Raw genomic sequence first — 19,775 nt, forward strand, 5'->3', positions numbered from 1 at the left:
CAAATGCGCTGAATGTGCTGAATGATTTTGCGGCATGATTTTTGTGTCTAAACCGGTTTCAGTGCACTCCTTTCAAAGCCGTAATAGGAACACACATGGTGCATTCAAAATCTGCCGAAACCAAAACAGAATGTCGAGCCGAGTTAGCGATGTGAAAAGGTTATTAACAAAAAATGACGATTTGGCCATGGTAAGGCTCAATGTTAGTCACATATTTAAATCGCTTTTAAAACTTAAAAAAGGTTACCAATGGTGACTAATATCGTACAGTTAGCTAGTGACAATAAAACTTACGAATTCAGAGCAATTCAGAAAACATAGCTGACTAGACTGGCGAAACAAAACCGGAGTGTACTACTACTTATGGTGAAATATAGAACAATAGCAGTCCGCATTTATAAGTAATGATGATTGTTTTAAACAAGCGATCTCGGCAAAGATCATCAAAAAACTTACTTACAACAGTCACTGTTAAGCGCATTACCTTGCGCTTATCCTCGAAATGAAAAACGGGACTAACTACGTTAGGGGTATTTAAATGTATGCTCGTAGCATCTGATCAGGAAAAGCCCGCCAAGGTAATAACCTTTTGAACAAGAGTTGAAGGTACATGTTTCTCAAATCAGTATGCCCTATTTATATATGTATACCATCTTTATTAATCATTTGGTTTACTCTAACATTTTTAGTACCCTTTATTTTATTTTTCCTCATTGGATTTTTAGTATTCTTTTTTTTAGTTTTCTATTTTAATACCTTATTATCGCTCTACACCATCTTTTTATTTTTACTTTTATTTTTATTTTCATTTTTTATTTTTATGTCTTTTTTCTTATTCATTGTTAGATTTTATTTAGATATTTACAACTTTACTATTTTTCATTCACATTATAACCATTTTACTACCTTTTTTCGATTTTAATAGATCATAAGACCAAGTTGCTTAGTCTGGATTATATGATTTCTGACTGATCATTGATCATTCACAATTGAAGATAATTAACAACGATAGGTATTTGTTACTTTCTGTACTTTGTACAATTTTTGTTCCTCTGACCATTTCTCTACCTTCACTGTGTGGTGTGTACATTTCAGTTACTAATATATAGGTTCAACCCCCTTTTTTGCACCAAGGTCATACACATACAAAAATACATTAATACTCCATTCTTGCACCCATACAATTTTTTGAACAATAACACTGGCTTTTCAGTTATGTATGTCATTTATTTATATATGTATTTTGTTAACGTGTATGTATATGTTGATTTTTTTTGTAAGCACACCTATTCATGTAACACATGTATGTGTATCATAATTCACATTTTAAATTCTAAAATTATATTTCTTGCCCTTAATAGCCCCTGAGGCAGCTCCTGTGTGAGCAAAACTCGGCCAGAGTCGGGCTCATTTTAATAAAGGCTGCTTTACACCAATCACTTCGTGTTTCTTCGCTTATCAGTGAATGGAACAGTAAACTGAATGTCATTAGCATATATTTTAAAAGACAGATTTAAGCCTGTTAAGAGATGACACAGTGGAAGCAGATATATATTAAATAACAGTGGCGATAATGTGGATCCTTGTGGGACCACAGATTTGGCAGCATACCATTCAGATTTTGAGTTAACAACGGTAATTCTTTGAATTCGACCAGTAATAAAAGAACTGAACCATTTTTTTACTGTACCATTAATCCCTCTTTGTTCCAGGTTGAGCAGCAGAATATCATGGTTCAAAGTATCAAATGCTGCCCAAATGTCTAAAAACACTATGAGATAGTCTGTATTTGAGGCCTCCTAGAGCGCGCGTGCGCACACACTTCTCTTCTTGAAGCAGTGTTGGCACGAACTTTGGGGGCGTCCCCCTCGAGTGACGACACTGCTTCCTCCTTCAAAGGTTGCCCATTTGCTGACTCTCACCGAGTTAGCAACAGATTGGATTTGCTCCGGTCTGAAGCTGCTCTGCCACTTCTACTGTTAATGTTAATGTTACTGTTATTTCTCGTCTATCCTATTTAATTATTTACCCTCCTCCCAGTTTCTAATTCCCTGTTAAAATGTAACTTCCATACTTTACCAGTTTTGATGTAAACCGGCATGATGTCCACAACTAATGCCGGTATATAAAAATGTTTAAATAAATAAATACTCTGCTGGAAGCCACCTTCACCCTTCGGGTTCTACTAACCTGGGTACCCACTCCTCGGGGGCCCTTTGCTTATTTCCAGGTGCCTGTCCTGATACAGGTACTCACTCCTCAAGGGCCTGTGTGTCTATCCTGGTTCCTCCTCCATATTCTTCAACCTGCTGGAATACTACCTACAGCTACAGAGAGTGAGTACTACTTCTCCAGTCTGTCCATCTTCAGCTCCTCGCTGTTCATCTGCATTGGGCTCTACACCACCATTGTGGAACAGGTCTCCTCTGCCGAGGACCTCAGACTGTTGATATCTATCCTCTCTCTACTGCTCACTGGGAACTCTATCTACTCAGCTACAAGGAGGATGTATAACATCTGCCAGTCTGTCTCTCCTACAGTGCCTTACTGGACATCTGCATCGGGGCCTTACACCACCATTGTGGGACGGGTCTCCTACGCCAAAGATCACAGACTGTTGCTATCTACTCTCTACTGCCACCTCTGGTGGATCATAATATCTGTATAATAAAAGATACATTCTCTGTGTTTGTGCATCTGAGTCTAGCCTGGTGCTTCAGTTCCCTATGGGGCTCCTCCCCATAGGAGATAACATCACTGTTGCCCCTGAGAATCCACCAAACACCTCAATATCATAACAGTATATATTACTAAATTCTGGGTTACTTTGGTGAAAAAATTAGAATAGGCTTTGGTGTTGGAATCAAACCCGATTTATATCATTGTTTTTATGGGACATTTCAACTCACAACCTTTTAACTTAAGATGCAGATTTTAGGAGCCAATTGTATCGTAAACCTGATGATTTACTGTAATCTACTATTCCAGCTGTCTTTCAAGTAATTGCTTTACAAATTTTCTCTATTTTTTAAAAAAACTTTACATTTGTCAGCTTGGATTCTAGTGCCAACTCTGCTTTCTGTTCTGTATCTGTTACGTGCCCTGCCTGTGGCTGTCCCGCGCATGGGTCCGCTCACCTCTGTGGTTCCACAGTGGGTCCCGGGCCGACCTCCCTCGCAGTGGTTGCCAGTCCAGTTAGGCCACAGGGTCCCGTGATGACGGTCGCCGGGCCTTCCACTGCGCGCCAGGCTTCACGCCGAGGCTTGGCGTCCTCAGCGATTCTGACCACGCCCCTATGCACGCACGTACCGTCCAGTCTTATGTAGGCCCCAGGGCGAGTCTTAGTTCCACGGCGCACCTTGATTGATTCCCTGTTATAAGGAAGTCCCTGACTTCACTTCCTTGCCTTGGCAATCGGGTCGGTTTGTTCCTGAGATTGCCCTTGCATTTGTTCCTGCTTGCTTGTTCCTAGTCTCGTTCCAGGATCCTTCTGTTCCAGTTCCGTTCCTGCTTGTTCTTGCGTACGTCTGTCTGTCTCCCTGGTCGTACCTCAGACTGTCTCACTGGTACTGACTCAGCCTGTTCCTTGACCTGCCTGCCTGTCTGCCGCCTGCCTCAAGACCTCAGCTTGTTCCTAGACTACTCTGCCTGCCTGTTACTGCCTCCGGACCTCTGCCCATCTTCAACCTTGTTTGACCTCCAGCTCCTGACCTCTGCTTCGTTAACCACTCCTCGGACTGACTTCTGGACTTTGACCTTTGCCTGCCTGACCTTGTCCATAGATTCTGGCTCTGTCCCTAGCCTTGTCTTCTCCATCACTGTTCTGGTTCTCCTTGCTTCAACCAGTCTCCAGCCTCGTACCCGATAGTGCTCCCCTAGTGTCTTTGGGCATGCCAGACTTCTACTCTCCCAGGAGACCCTGCGAGGCCCCCTTAAGTCCAAGCGGCCCAGGTCCCTACGGCTCCTCCCGGGGGGACCTCGGGCTTCCAGTGGTGAAGCTCTACACTGCCTCTGTCTCCGTCCATGCTCCTCCCCCTGGGGGCAGTCCCCACACTGTCCCAGGACAAGGGTCCACCCCCGTGAGGAACAGTATCCCTGGCTTATAATATTCTATTCTATTGATTTATCCCCATCCTCCTGCAAGCTCTCAAATATCCATCTCAGTCCTAACTTGTACTACTTTGGCATTCAATTAGGCATCATCAATTAGAAAATAATGCTCATCTTCACATTTTTATTAATTCTTATTATATAATGCACTTTCTTTTCTAGCATTAACTTCACTCATTATTAAGAATCCAATCCTTGATTTTTATATTTGATCCATATTCTTCCTATGATTTCCTGTTTGTTTTGTATATCATGTTCATATTCAAAAACATTCAAATTCTATCCACTCATATTCTCTTACTCTTCATCAGGGCTTGTGCATGTGTGTGTGTGTGTGGAGGGGTGCGGGGGGGGGGGGGAGGGGGGCGTGAATAGGGGAAACCATCCAGGCCCCCGCACTTAGGGGAGCCCTGCATCACCAGAGTAGCTCCATCCCATTCCCTACACTCTAATTTCAGTGTTTCATGGCCCTGCTGCAGTTGATTCGTCCTAGGCCCCATACCCTCCTAAGGTCAGCCCTGCTCCTCATCTCTCTTTTTGTTACCGTTCAGTCATTCTGAATAATCCCATTTCAATTTTGGCAGTCTTTTCAAAGACTGGCTTTCGATGTTTGTATCGCTGTTTTCAGGGTTTTAACAATTAACCCACTCCTTCTTCATTTCTGCTGTGTTCCTGGGTTCTGGTGGTGCTGGAGCTGCTTTTTGATCTCTGGCTCCTCCCTGGTGCTTTTCTCCATCTTGAAATTTCTCATCCTTCTTTCAGGTCGTCTGATATTCCTGGCATTGTTTGTACTAGGCTTATCTCCTGAAGAGCTTCCCAGGCTGTTTTCTTTTAAATCTCTTGCTTGCATGCTTACTCCTCTTATAATGAAAAAAAAAACAGACCAAATGGGATATCTCACATTTTCTTTTCTCATTATTTCAGTGACATCTCTCATCTCTCTTCTTTTTTGATGGTATGCTGAAATGTAATTAAAAATCTTGATCTTGTTTTCTTTGAAATGTACTGTTTCCAATAACCTCAATTTAGATATTACTTTCTCTTTAACAGAGTAATATTGCAAACATGATATATCCTTCCAGAGGGGGGAAGGGGTTCCTTATGACCAGTGCACTCAATCTATTTTTAGTTCAGTGGGCTGCAGCCCCCCTTCTCCCATAGTAAGACCCACCTTGCAGTGTTTCTGACCTAATTCTTCACAGTCCATTTACTCACTCCTCTCTCTTATGCCCTGCACATGCATATATATATTTTTTTCCAGCCTATACAGGTCTTCAGTTCATCTAATTTTTCTTGTAATTCTTTTTTAATCATTTGGCTATGATAATTTATTTTTGAATTGCTGCAGTTATTTCTGACTGCTCAACAAGCTGGTTCTCCACCTCTTCAGTTTGATTGCCCAAATTAGATATTTCACACTGAAAGTCTGCAGTTATCTCCAAAATATTTTTTTTTTAACTGCAAAAAAATGTCTGTTTTAAAAAGTTGTTATGACATTTCCTTAATTTACTTTTAGTAGCTTGCTGAAATGCTGATTGGTCAGCTTCATCACTGCTGGTCTCTATCTTTAGGCCTCCCAGAAGGAAAGGGAGAAAGAGAGCGAGAGAAAGAGAGTGTGTGTGTGTGTGGTGAGGAGAGGGTGGGGAGATTAAGGAGACCTCACATTAGCTTTGGGTGGATTCCTCCCCTCCCCCAAAATATTCTTGACTCACCAATTTTATCCTTAAAGGCTCTCTTCATTTCCTAACTGGATTTTAATAGCTGCCTTAGGGGCCGATGCTCAGCTGAGTGCACTGTTTAACCCGCTGTTGGACGCGGGTTAAATAGGCGCTAATCCACCCCTAATGTAATAGGGGAATTAGCCCCTATTTAACACGCGTCTGACACAGAGTGAATGAGTTAGTGCTCATCACATGCAAATGCATGTGAATGAGGCTATTATTACTCATTCACTCCAAATGCAAAAAAATAAATGTGCATCTCAGACGCACATTTATTGCTCAGATATTAACGCCTGCTTTTCACAACCGTCTGACTGCAGTTATGAAAACCGACGCCGAGTTTATCAACATCAGTGTTCATAACCGGCAGACTGCTGGTAACTGTGGGGTCGCCTTATGAAGGAGACACTAAGGTTGAGCTAGCAATCCTAGCGACTCCTTGCTAGCTCGACCCCCTAATTTGTTTATTGCATGGCGTCCCCTTGCGGGTGCCATGCGTGCACTAAGAAAGCGGGCGCTGAAAAGTCAGTGCCCGCTTTCCGCAAATTTAATTGCATCGGCCCCTTAGTAAAGTTAGCTGATGAGGCTAATATCTTCTCAGGTGACATCAAATCCATTTTATCACTTATGTATTTCTTTAAAGTATTTATTACATGTGCATCACTATTCTAGGTGAGTCACAAAATAAAACCCCTAATAGATGATAATAGACCTACAATAATGCTGTGACCATCACAATGGTGACCTCCACATATCAACATGATAACATAAAAAAAATATAAAGAAACCTAAATGTGCTATACAGTAGAAACCTGTCTAGAGGCCTCGTTTACTAAGCATTTTTACCATAGATACAGAATGGAAGAAAAGCCTTAGTAAATCAGGCCCATGTGGGGAACCTTTGGTTTCCCCCTAGCTGACCCTAGATCCCTTCCTAGTAGGTAACAGCTAGGAGGGGGACAGAACATTCCTTGCAGCGTCTTCCCCCTAAGGATGCCTGCAATGGTTCGGTCCTTGTCCAGAAGGAGGGGGTTGGAGCCGTAGTATGTATGGTCAGTGTAGCTTGGGGGTTTTTTATTAGAGAGAAATGCTGGCTTTTTGCTCCTGTGCTCTTTTGCACCCCTTGCCTGCTAGAGGCTATCCGTTCCTGAGAGAAGAAAGGACTTTAGTAAGAAGATTTTCTAACTCAGCAATGAAGTTTTTGGATTTTTAAGAGCTGTGTTTTAGTGAGGAGGTTTTTTTGTACCACCCCTCTGTGCTGTGTGGCTGGACTGTAAAAGCCCTGCTGGTATCCCAAAAAGGACCTTTTCCCCTAAGAGGTCAGGCTACAGAAAGAGTCCAGTGGAGAAGAGTTTTAAGATCAAATTGGAGACCCCAACAGGATCTCCATCCTGGGGAATGCAGGACACTAGCTGGGAACATCTGTTGGACTGCAGGTGCAAGACTTTTTTTCGGGATATCTCAATAGGTTTCCCATCCCGGCTGAGACCCTTACCCCACAGACAAGAAAAGGGGATGAACTGCTCCCAGAGAGTAGTACTGAGGACACCTGCACAGAGTGAAGAAGAGAGAGGTCACCGATGTGAAGTAAGACAAGTAACCCTTCAATTAGATATTTATTTAATTTCTGCAAATCAAAGTTTCTTTTGAACACACACATCATGTCCTGCCTGTTTCTACAGTTATAACATCACTAAAGGGGATACTAACACCCCATCAGAGTTCACCGCCTGAGCCTAAAAGGTTAAGCCTTTCCCCACATAGAAAAACTCCACCCCTTGGGATTTGTTAAAATTGGGGAAGTGGCAAAAAGGAGACAGCCCCAAGGGAAATTCTTTTGTGTGCCGGACTACCATAAAATCCGAAAAAGGGTTACAGAGATAATAAATAATGTGTTAACTGAGTGCTATTGTTGGATGCATGAAACGTTTTGCAAAAAAGAAAAAAGTCTTAAGATGTTTTCTAAAAGATTTCACAGCTACCTCAGCTCTTACGTTTAGTGGTGAGGTGTTCCAGAGCGATGGACCTGCTTACCATAAAAATTCACTTCCGTGTCTCAGCAAGATGCAGTGACTGAAGAGAGGGGACTTCTAGCAGGCCCTGCCCAACTAACCTCAGTGCACTGGAGGGAGTATAAAACCAGTATACTAGAAGGACCTTTATAAAATCCGGGGTCGGCGCGCGCAAGGGGGTGCACATTTGTGCAACCTGCGCGCGCCGAGCCCAGCGCGGCCTGCCTGTTCCCTCCGAGGCCGCTCCGATTTCGGAACGGCCTCGGAGGGAACTTTTCTTCGCCCTCCCCCCACCTTCCCCTCCCTTCCCCTACCTAACCCACCCCCCCCCCTTAACTTTGCGCGTGTCGCCGGCAGCCCCGCTCCGTCCTCCGGTCCCGGGGGCGTGGTCCGGAGGCCTCGACCACGCCCCTGGGCCGGCGCCACGCCCCCGGGCCCGCCCCCAAAAGGCCGTGTCATTTCGGGAACTCCCCGGACACGCCCCCTCCCTCCCCATTTCGAAAGCCCCGGGACTTACGCGCGTCCCGGGGCTTTACGCGCGCCGGCGGCCTATGCAAAATAGGCGCGCCGGCGCGCGCAGGGGTTTTAAAATCCACCCCAAAGAGTGTAATGTATCGAACCCTACACTTAAATTATGGATCTGCTTGGATATTAGAATAGTCTAATCTCTTATTTGTAACCGTAACCTTTTGGGTTTACTGGTTCCAGTGCAGGGGCTACAGTAAAGTCCCAGGGCTTACGTTCACCATCCCGGACCTCTTATCTTTCTCTTGCTCATCAGACGTCCAGCACTGGGTGCTGGGGCACCATTGGCGGGGAGGAAGTTTGACCTCCAGGGCACTAGGTGCCATGATGGGGATTCAGAAAACTGTCATTCACTCTCAAACACCCTTCCAATCTCAGTTCAGAGGGTTCTCAAATAGGAAAAAGGTCTCAATGAGTTGAATCTTTTAAAGAAAAACAGCCAGCAGTTCGATAGTGGTGTTCAACAAAAATAGGTTTAATTCATCTTAACAGAATACATGCCAAAATGGAAAAAATCCTTAACATAAAAAGAAGAACAGCTCTTAGGGCTGCAGTTTCTTTTACCATAGTGCTCTTCCTATTAACACTTCTTCTATGATCAGAATTAATGTCCAATTTACCCTCCCCATGAAGGGTAAGAAAATTCTCCTCTCTCAAAATCATAAACAGGATCAGAATGGAAAAATTATCCTTACTTCAAAACTAGATACCAAAACTTCTTATAAGCCAGCAGAAGACATTAAAACGCCGCAAAATATGCAGAAACACCAGTGTTTCATGCTCACATCACAACTTTATTAGTTCTGATTGAATTAGTGGATCATTCTGTTATATTACATTGATGTGAGCTCTTGAAATTGGTGGCCAGGTATTGAAATGGTTATCTAGTTTTTTTTACACGACAGAGAGCAATCTGTGATTTTCCAAGATTCCCTGTCCCTTCCTTGTTGAGTGAAATTAGGGGTTCCACAGGGCTCTGTTTTGTCACCGCTTCTTTTTAATTTATTTTTAATGCCCTTAGGTCGGTTGATTCGATCTTTTGATTTCATCCCTTTTATTTATGAGGACGATGTGCAGATCATGGCACACCTAAGAAAAAACCCTAAGGATGTGATTTCTAAATTGAGTCTTTGTTTTCATAATAACAAATTGGTTATTAATTTGGAAAAGACTGAGCTACTTAAAGTAGGGATGGGTGATATGGGTGGGGGGGGGGGACGGGATAATAGTGGGTAGCCGGACGCATCGCAGAAGTCTGATTTTGCCCGCCGCAGTGTGGCTGTGCTGCACATTATCGCTCCCATAGCATCACGGGAAAAGGTGGTGTTATTTCCCATGGTGCTGCCAGCAATAATGTGGAAAACATTATCACCTGCAGCACTGGTGGGCCATAACCTCGCCCAAATTCCACCCACATTCCTCTACTTATCATGGCATCGCCACAGAATAAAGAATGACCCTGCTAGATTGATGGGAATAGAGTTGACTCCTAAAGATCAGGTGAAACCCCTTGGGGTGCTGCTCAATACTCAGTTGACTTTGGAAAACAAATTGCACAGGTGACACACAATACTTATTTCAAAATGAAATTGGTAAAGCAGTTGTGAACATAGTTGAATATGTCAGCATTAAAAGCTGTGACTTATGCATTGATTCTGTCACAGCTAGATTACTGTAATGCAATTTATTTGGAGTTACAGGGTAAATTGATTCATAAACTACAACTGGTTGAAATTACAGCTGCTCGTATGGTCTTGGGGAAATCTAGGAGAACATTTGCTAAACCTTTGTTGTTACAACTTCATTGGCTACCTGTAGTAGATAGATGTTAATTTAAGAACCTGTTTACAGCTTTCAAAGTTTTGAATGGTTTTGTGTCCCCTTTTTTTGAAGGGTCCTCTGGAATGGCATGAAGTAAAAAGAAATTTAAGATCTGTGGGGAAGCGGTATTTATGGCTTCCTGCTGCAAAAAATGTGGCTATTCTCATTTGGATAATAGATCTTTCTCAATAATTATTCCAGGTTTATGGAATAGCCTTCCTTTGGAATTGAGAGAAAAAGTAAATTTAATGAAATTTTGGAAAAAAAACACATGGTTTATGTCTGTTAACAACTAGACTTTGTTGTTGTTTTGCAGTTTTTGAAATTTCATGCTAATTGCAGAGTACCTGATCTATGTACTGTTAATTTCAACAGTTTATACTGGGAGGATGAGAAATTTGTAAGGGGGGTGGAATTATCTATGTTCTGTTATATATTTAAGGCCGGATTTTTAATGGCCCGCACACGTAAAACACAGGGGTTACGCGCGCATTTTAAAAGGGGCCCGGCTGCGCGCGTAACCCCTGTAATGCGCACAAGAGCTGGGCCTCGGCAGAGGGGTGGTCCAGGGGGCAGGGAGGGATGGTCCGGAGGGTGGGGCGCAGCTAGAGGCGCCCGGTACAGCGTCCATTTGCCGCTGTGCCGGGGGAATCGTGCGCCGGCAGGAGCAAAACGTAAGTTAAAAAAATGGGAGGGGGGGAGTGTCTAGGATAGGAATAGAGGGCGGGTAAGATAGGGAAAGGGGAAGGGAGGTTACGGTAGGGGGTAGGGAAGTCTGCTCCTTAATTGGAGTGGACGGGGAGGGAACTGGGGAAGCTTGATGAAGCATCGCCGCACGAATTTGCAAATTTATACCCCCCTTGTGAGCACTGACCGGGATTTTATAACATGCGTGTGCCAGCGCGCGCACATGGACGTGCTCGTGTTCTTTTTTAAAATTTACCCCTTAATGATTTTGTTTTAGATATGTGAATTTTGTATCTTGTTTAAACTGTGATCTTTGTACATTGCTTTGGGTGATAGCTTTATCTGTAAAGTTATTCAGAAATGCTATTAAATAAAAAAATATAAGAATATAAGAAATTGCCATGCTGGGTCAGACCAAGGGTCCATCAAGCCCAGCATCCTGTTTCCAACAGTGGCCAATCCAGGCCATAAGAACCTGGCAAGTACCCAAACACTAAGAAGATCCCATGCTACTGATGCCAGTAATAGCAGAGGCCATTCCCTAAGTCAACTTTATTAATAGCAGTTAATGGACTTCTCCTCCAAGAACTTAATCAAACCTTTTTTGAACCCAGTTACACTAACTGCACTAACCACATCCTCTGGCAACAAATTCCAGAGCTTAATTGTGCGTTGAGTGAAAAAGAATTTTCTCCGCTTAGTCTTAAATGTGCTACTTGCTAATTTCATGGAGTGCCCCCTAGTCCTTGTATTATCCGTGCATCAGTCCTATTTATGAAAACATTCACAAAATGGCCATTTTGTACATAGTAAACTTATGCACGTAGTACTCTATTGAGTTGATTTGAAAACAAGTAAGCAAGCGTCCATGTGCGCACGGTTCCCAGCGCGTGCACATGGACGTGGTGATTTTATAACATGCACGTGTCGCTGCATGCATGTTATAAAATATGGCTCCTGCATGCACATGTGCGCGCCAGATTTTAATAACTGTGCGCGAATATGCGGTAGTTTCGGGACTCACACGTGCAGGAGTGGGGGAGAATTTTAAAAACCAAATGACGGTGATGTGAGTAGGCCTTCCCCAGTTCCCTCTCAGTCTGCTCCAATTAAGTTTACTATATATATATTTAAATATTTATTTATTTATTTATTTATTTGAGTTTTTTCTATACCGGCATTCGCGAAGGGAATCGCATCATGCCGGTTTACAAATAAACATATATATAAACAAATAAATATATATATATATATATATATATATATATATATATAAAATATATATATATAAATAAAAATATATAAATATAAATAAATATATATAAATATATATAAACAAATAAATATAAATTCCCCTTCCCTCCAATTAAGGAGTGGACTCGAAGGGAACTTTCCTATCCCCTTACCTACCCTTCCTACCTTTTCGCCTCTCCTCCCCGACCCCTAATGTCTCGGTTGGACCCCTCCCTGCCCAGACCCTGGCCCCCCGGCCTGCCCCTTTTTGATCTGCCGGCACTTCTGCGCATACCGGCAGATATGCGCGTGACCAGGCTGTTTTTCAAATGCGCTCGGCGTGCGCTTGACCCAGCCATGCACGTTTCTGCCAGATTTTACCCGCGCTGGCATTTGAAAATTTGGGTGTATGTGCATAAGTTTACAAAATTCAGATTTAATAGTTGCTGTGATGCAGAACCATTGAAATCAGTTCATTCCAAGTTGCATTTTATCCCTGTTTTATTGTAACTGCTACCTTATTCTTCTATCACATGTTAATGTTTTTAAGTTATTAAGTATTTATTCTGTTGTCACACCTTGTTATTTGTAAACCGGCATGATGTGACTCCCATCGCGAATGCCGGTATATAAGAAATTTAAATAAAATAAATAAATAAATAAATAAATTAGCTTAGAATTCAGTGAAAACCAGCACACAAAAGGCATCTTCACATATTGGCTTTTGCAAAACATGATAGCTATACTTCAATGAGGTGTATCTCCCTTTTTTACATAGGAAACTTACACGTGTAACATTAGTTCTAGGCTCATTTGTATGCGACTCCCAGTTAGAAACATTTGCAGGTAAAATTCCAATTTCTGCATGAATTTCAGCACAGCTTAGTATATTGGCCTCTTAAGAAGATGACAATAAGGAGAAGACACATAGAGCTGCATATTCAGTAAGCTGGTAAGCTAAATTTGCTTGGCTAAAGTCATACAGATAAAGTTATCTGCAAAGCTTTGCCACTCACTGGTTTGCTAAAATATAGGAAAAGTAAAAAAAAAGAGAAGCCAAGCCACTACTGAATTTCCTCTCCTGAGCCTCAACCCCCAAATATCTTTAAAACATTGCTGGGTTAAGAGGGAATGATTTGCCCTCTTTATCTAATTTGAAAATAATGTTTACTTAAATTCCCTTTCCCTACACCTCCTCCCAAATACAGAGCGGGAGGAATAGAGACTCTTACGGATTCATTTGTTCACTTTAGTTCTTCACTGATTGGCCTTTCACTGACTGGTGAAGAGCCAATCCCTGAGCGTCCGCTCTGCATTTGGGAGCCTTTAGAAGATCCCAGGAAGGGATGGAGATGGGGGGGGGGGGGGGGGGAAATAAACTAATCCTTATTTTCAAGATAGCAGAAGAGGATGGGATCTGTTCCAATTAACCAGGTAATTCTAAAAAGAGATTTTTTTGGGGGGGCGGGGGGGGACTTGTCAGTGGCAGAGATTTGGGGGGGAGAAATTTGACTGTGGCTCAGCTAGTCTTTTTTTTTTTTTTACCTATCCAACTATATATTTAATATAGCTGGTGAGGTTTATAGGTAACTGGATAAATGTACCCAGATAACTTTAGACCTGCTTTATATCCACAACCAGACTTACTTGGTTAAAGTTATCTGAGTAGTACTGAATAATTTTAAGCCCTGCCCTTGCAATGCCTCTTCACTGCCTCTTTTTGGTCTGGATAAGTTTTAGCCAGGTCATGCCTTGGCTGACTCTAACTTACCCATTCAGAGGGGCTTAGTCAAACAAACCTGCTGAATATTGACATCGTAGAAATAGAAAGAATAAAGGGGTACCCACTGCAAATCAATGGAAATAAATGTGCTTGACTACAACAATGGCTTAAAAAACTGAGAGGTCCATATTCAGATACAGTCTGAATAGCAAAGTTGTAGGGTCATTCATCAAAATGCGTTATGGCATTATAACGTGTTAACGCAGGCGATAACAGGTTAATTCACACGTTTACGCCATAACGCATATACCTCTGGAGGTATATACAATAATGCAGCTGCATAGCCGACTAACTTTAAGACAGCTCTTTGGCCCAACTAGAGTTAACCAGTTAAGTCATCCAGCTAACTCTGAATATTTGACGTATCCAGTTAACCTATCTAGCAAACATAACTCCTCCCAGTTACACCTCTGGAACGCCCCTAACTTATCTGGCTATATTCTTCTTTCTTAACTCATTCATTGGCTAGAATTTAGGTGGGTACATGCCCAAATATTCATTTAGCTGACTAACTTCTGAGTTACACATATAAGTGCACTTTACTAGAGTACATGGCTTTTGAAAATTGCTATGATAGTAGTTACATTTACGCTCTTAACTCCTTTTGAAAATTACCCCCATACTTTTGAAAATGCAAAAGTATGCATCCCTAGTCCCGTCCTGAGAATACCGCCGTTCACTTCAGGTAAAGGTATGCACATAAAGGCCCTGTGTGTGTACTTTTACCTGCATAGTGCGCAGGTAATTTTGTAAAAGACCCTTTCTGGGGTCATTTCATGCTTTCCCTATGAAAATGGCTTTGAAAATTACCCTACCTGTTATGTAATATAGTATTTTATAGTGTACTATTATATTTACTAAAACTATAGGGGTAGATTTTAAAAGGTGCACGCAGGCGTACATGTGCGCACGCTACCTTGCACGCACACATGTATGTCTGATTTTATAACATGCGTGCACAGGCGCGCGCATGTTATAAAATCGGGGGTCGGCGTGTGCAAGGGGGTGCACAATTGTGCACCTTGCGCGCGCCGAGCCAGGCTAGGAGGAACTTCCCTTCCTCCTAGCCTGACCTTCCCACCCCTTCCCCTAACCTTCCCCCCCAGCCCTATTCTAACCCCCCCTGACCTTTGTCTTACCTTTTGCGCCTGCCAGCACGCGATCCTCCAACACAGTGGCAATGGCCGCTGTGGTCAGAGGCCTCTGGCTTTGCCCCCACCCCAGCTCACCCCCGGACTGATCATTTAGTAAAGCCCTAGGACTTACACTCTTCCTGGGGCTTTACGCGCGTTGCCGGGCCTTTTTAAAATAGGCCTGGCGCACGTAACCCCCCCCCCCAGAGGATTTACTCGCATAGGGCTTTTAAAATCCGGCCCATAATGTAGTTATTCATCAAATAGTTAATTTAAAGTGATCTCTTTATTATTATTATAATAATAATAATAATGGAATTTTGTAAAAGATCACATGGTGATCAACAGATTAGTTGTAACTTTGGTTTGCTTCCTCCAGCCATGATCAGCTTGGACCAACATACTTGACTGAACATTAATCCAACCCCATTTTAAGTTCAGCAAAAGTCTTGAGCGGTTTTTGAAAAGTTTGGGGAATAGAAGATCAACCCTATGTGAAATGGATTAAGTTGAAGAAGGAAGACATTTCTCTAGTTCAGGGAGCTGGAGGATTTGGCAGCTTCAGTGCGCCATTTCTCTCTGTGCTCAGCTTTCCTCTTTTTTTGCCCGTGTTTCCAGATATTGACCATTTTTTTTAATAGCATCGCCCCAAAACTCTTTTGCTTCTATTATGCCCTTAGTACTCACATTCCCTTCTAGTTATGTATCACACAAAACTGTAATTTATCTTGCCTGTGTCTAAATTTAACAGGACAGTGCTTCTTCTTGTTGCTGGATATTAGCTTCCCTGAGATCAGTGTTTTTCTTCCTAACAGAGCAGTCATAGAGTGCTGAAGACTATTCCCACCAGTAATGATGGACTACATCATGAGATGTAGTTCGATATTCCAGACTAGTATATCTTCTGTATTAATTACAATGAGAAATTCAGTGAGATATTGTGTTAACTTCAAAAAACCTTGATATAAAGAATAATGTGATATCTACCAATAGAAGTGAATCAACTCCCCAAAAATTTGCACTATAATTGTTGCTGCTAATTATTCTCTAAAATTGCATTTCTCAGATTTCCTGAAGAGCTCATTAGAAAAGTACGTGAAACGTTTAGAAGTGCCAATAAAAATTATTCGAATGGAACAACGATCTGGATTGATTCGTGCCCGTCTTAGAGGAGCAAAAGCTTCAAAAGGCCAGGTTATAACTTTCCTGGACGCACACTGTGAGTGCACTTTAGGATGGCTAGAACCTCTGCTAGCAAGAATAAAGGAAGACCGGTAAGAACTGCCACCTATTGTTGCCTGTGTGCTATAGTACATGAATAGAATAATTGTTCTTTTTATCAAGTAATTTTGTCTGAATCTGTGCTGTCCTAAATACTCTTTTTAAACTTCCTCAAGTTAAAACAGAAGTCAGGAGCAAGTCTCAGGTGACACCTTTGCCTTGAATTTCAAGTATTCTTTGCATTAATGTTTGAGAGTAATACCACCTTCATCATTATTAGTAAACAAAATCTATGCCTGCAAAAATTAATCAGTAATCCCTAAAGGCTGGGCATTTACTGATGATCTGGTAAAATCTCTGCAAACACCATTAATCTATCAGATCAGTAAATGCCTGTGCAGATGGGGATTTTTTTTCCTATTCTAATCTAATATATTCTTCTTTTAAGGTGTTTTTCATTATCTGAAGCACATGAATATTTCAGACAGTTAAGTAAATGAAGCTGTATGTTTCTAGGGAATTAATGTCTTGTGGTGTACCATCTAATCAGCTTACTGGGAATCAAAGTGAACATTCTATTTTGTTCATAATTAAGGGATAATCACAGATGGATAGAATATTTACTAGCAATGAATTCCCTATCCAATGGAATTGAAGGACTAAGGTTTTACTTGGGACTTTTACTTTCAGCTTCTTTTTGACTCAGCAGGTTCCTCAGGACCTTTTGGGTTTCCAGCTCAGTAGGAACTGGATCTGGTAACCTGTGCCTTCATTTACAACTGCGATTAAATGTTTTCCCCTATTTTATTTCCCCTTCCATCTTATTTTATTCTAGTCACTGCAGTGACAGTCCTCAGCCAGGGGCCATGCAACACCACCGAGCCAATACTTAGCCCCTAGAATAGCCCGCGGCTTTTAAAACAATTTTTCATAACATTAAGGAGTACATTTCCAAAGGTTTGCAATTCTTTTACACATGTAAACAAGGGTTAATCCACCTAATGTACCCCTATGCAAATAAGTGGATTTTTAGGATTGCACTTTCATAACATGCATACTTTTCAGCCACATAGAAAATATATGTTCTGAGGGTTTTTCATAGGTGTGGTTAGAAACTATGCCCATAGAGGTAATTTTCAAAAATGTACGTGGATGGGCTAACACATACTTTAAAGGGAGATGAAGGACAGATACCTATGTCGTAAGCAAGATTTAAAAGTGATGATTCAGAGGAAATGAAACTAATCACAGTGAACCTGGAAGATATAATAGGGTAATACAGGCATTTATTTTTATGACATTGGATTATTGCAGTTCCCTTTATGTGGGTTTCCCACATTGTCATCTAAGGGCATTGCAATTAGTAAGGAATGCTGCTGCTCTTTTGTTTCCTGGGGTACCTTTAGGGGCTCATATGTCCCCTGTGCTGAGACCTTGCATTGGCTTCCAGTTGAACAGAGAATCAAATTTATAATACTGTCATTGAATTTTAGGGCCCTGCAGGGGGAAGGCCAGGATTATCGTTAGGCAATAGCTATGTACATTCCTAATAAACCCTTACGATCTCAGAATTCTGCTTTGTTATGGTTCCTAGTGTTGCCAAGGTGAGGCTGCAGGAGACGAGTAATAGGACTTTCTTTAGTATAGCCCCACGTCTGTGGAATGGTCTCCTTGAGAAAATTAGACAGCTGCAGGATTTTTGTGCTTTTCTTAAACAGGTAAAGGTTTATTTGTATCACGAGACCTTTAAGTGATGTTTAAGTACTATGGGCCGGATTTTATAAATTAGCGCGAGCTCGTACTTTTGTTCGCGCACCAGGCGCGAACAAGAGTACGCGGGATTTTAATAGATACGCGCGTAACCGTGCGTATCCATTAAAATCCGGGGTCGGCGCGCGCAAGGCTGCCCAAAATCGGCAGCCTGCGCACGCCGAGCCGCGTAACCTGCCTCCATTCCCTCCGATGCCGCTCCGAAATCGGAGCGGCCTCAGAGGGAACTTTCCTTCCACCCCCCCCCCCCCCCACACCTTCCCTTCCCTTCCCCTACTTAACCCACCCCCCCGGCCCTATCTAAAAACCCCCCCCCCACCTTTGTCAGCAAAGTTACGTCTGCTGGAAGCAGGCGTAACTTTGCAAGTGCCGGATGGCTGCCCCGCTCCATGTTCCGGTCCCGGGGGCTGGGCTGGAGGCCGCGGCCACGCCCCCGGAACACCCCCGGGCCGAAACCACGCCTCCAGCGCCGCCCCATAAATGTCACGTCATGCTCGACACGCCCCCAAAACGCCGCGTCACTCCGGGCATGCCCCCGACACGCCCCTCCATGCAAGCCTCGGGATTTACGCGCATCCCGGGGCTTGCACGCGCCGCCGAGCCTATACAAAATAGGCTCGGCGCGTGCAGGGGGGGTTTGGGGGGGTTTGGGGTAGGTTTTTGGGGGGTACGCGCGTATCCCTTTGAAAATCTACCCGTATATGTATGTGGTGTATGTGTGTGTGTGTATTTTAAAAATTCTGTTTAAAGGTTGTATTTTATGTGATGTTTTACACTGCTCAGAACAGTGATCTGGTAAGTGGGCAGGTTAGAAATTGCTGGAAATAAATAAATAAACCAACTGATAAATTAAAAAGTAGCACATCACCTGGACCAGATGGTATAAATCCCAGAGTGCTAAAAGAACTGATAAATGAAATTGTAGATCCTACTGTTAGTAATCTGTAAACTATCATTAAAGCTAGCTACAGCACCTGAAGATTGGAGGGTGGCCAACGTTACACCAGTTTTTAAAAAGCATTCTGTGGTTATCCAGAAACTACAGACCAGGGAGCCTGATGTTAGTGCCAGGCAAAATGATTGAAACTATTATAAAGAACCAATTACGTTTTCTTGCTTCAATTTTGGACGTCTGTATACGCTGTGAAAAGAAGAGTTATCCGAGGTCCTTTAAAAATGATCCAACTACAAAGTCCACTGAAATAGTAATAAAATCTCATGGCTTTCAATACTATTTTTATGCTGATGATTCCCAGATCTACCTATGTACACCCAAAATTTCACCAGAAATCCAATCCCAGATCTCGGCCTGCCTGTCTGACATTGCTGCCTGGATGTCCCGCCGCCACCTTAAATTCAAGATTGCCAAGACGGAGCTCCTTATCTTTCCCCCCAAGCCAACCTCCCCTTTTCCTCCTTTCTCTGTTTCTGTGAATAACACGGTCGTCATCCCTGTCTCATCAGCTCATAACCTTGGAGTCCTTTTTGACTCCTCTCTCTCTCCTTCTCTATGCATATCCAAAACACTGCTAAAACATGTCTTTTCTTTCTTTATAACATTGCCAAAATCCATCCTTTCCCTTCTGAACACACTACCAGAACCCTTATCCACTCTCTTATCTTCTCCCACAGACTACTGCAACTGCTCCTCACAGGTCTCCCGGCAAGCCATCTCTCTCCACTGCAATCTGTCCTAAATTCAGCTGTGCAACTTATCTTTCGCCAAAGTCGCTATGCTCACATAACCCCTCTTCTGAAA

At 42.7% G+C, this 19,775-nt stretch overlaps 1 protein-coding gene across 5 annotated transcripts in view; it reads left to right on the forward strand.

Annotated features, from left to right (window-relative positions):
- The window catches only part of GALNT13 (polypeptide N-acetylgalactosaminyltransferase 13), a 740,598-nt gene that overhangs the window by 319,670 nt on the left and 401,153 nt on the right, over positions 1 to 19,775 (forward strand). For all 5 annotated transcript variants that reach the window (XM_029605513.1, XM_029605509.1, XM_029605512.1 and 2 more), the window contains one exon: positions 16,092 to 16,299. In XM_029605513.1, the coding sequence (XP_029461373.1) occupies positions 16,092 to 16,299 (208 nt within the window). The remainder of the gene's footprint in view (positions 1 to 16,091; positions 16,300 to 19,775) is intronic.

Source organism: Rhinatrema bivittatum, chromosome 6 (assembly GCF_901001135.1).
Source record: "Rhinatrema bivittatum chromosome 6, aRhiBiv1.1, whole genome shotgun sequence".
NCBI classification, from domain to species: domain Eukaryota; kingdom Metazoa; phylum Chordata; class Amphibia; order Gymnophiona; family Rhinatrematidae; genus Rhinatrema; species Rhinatrema bivittatum.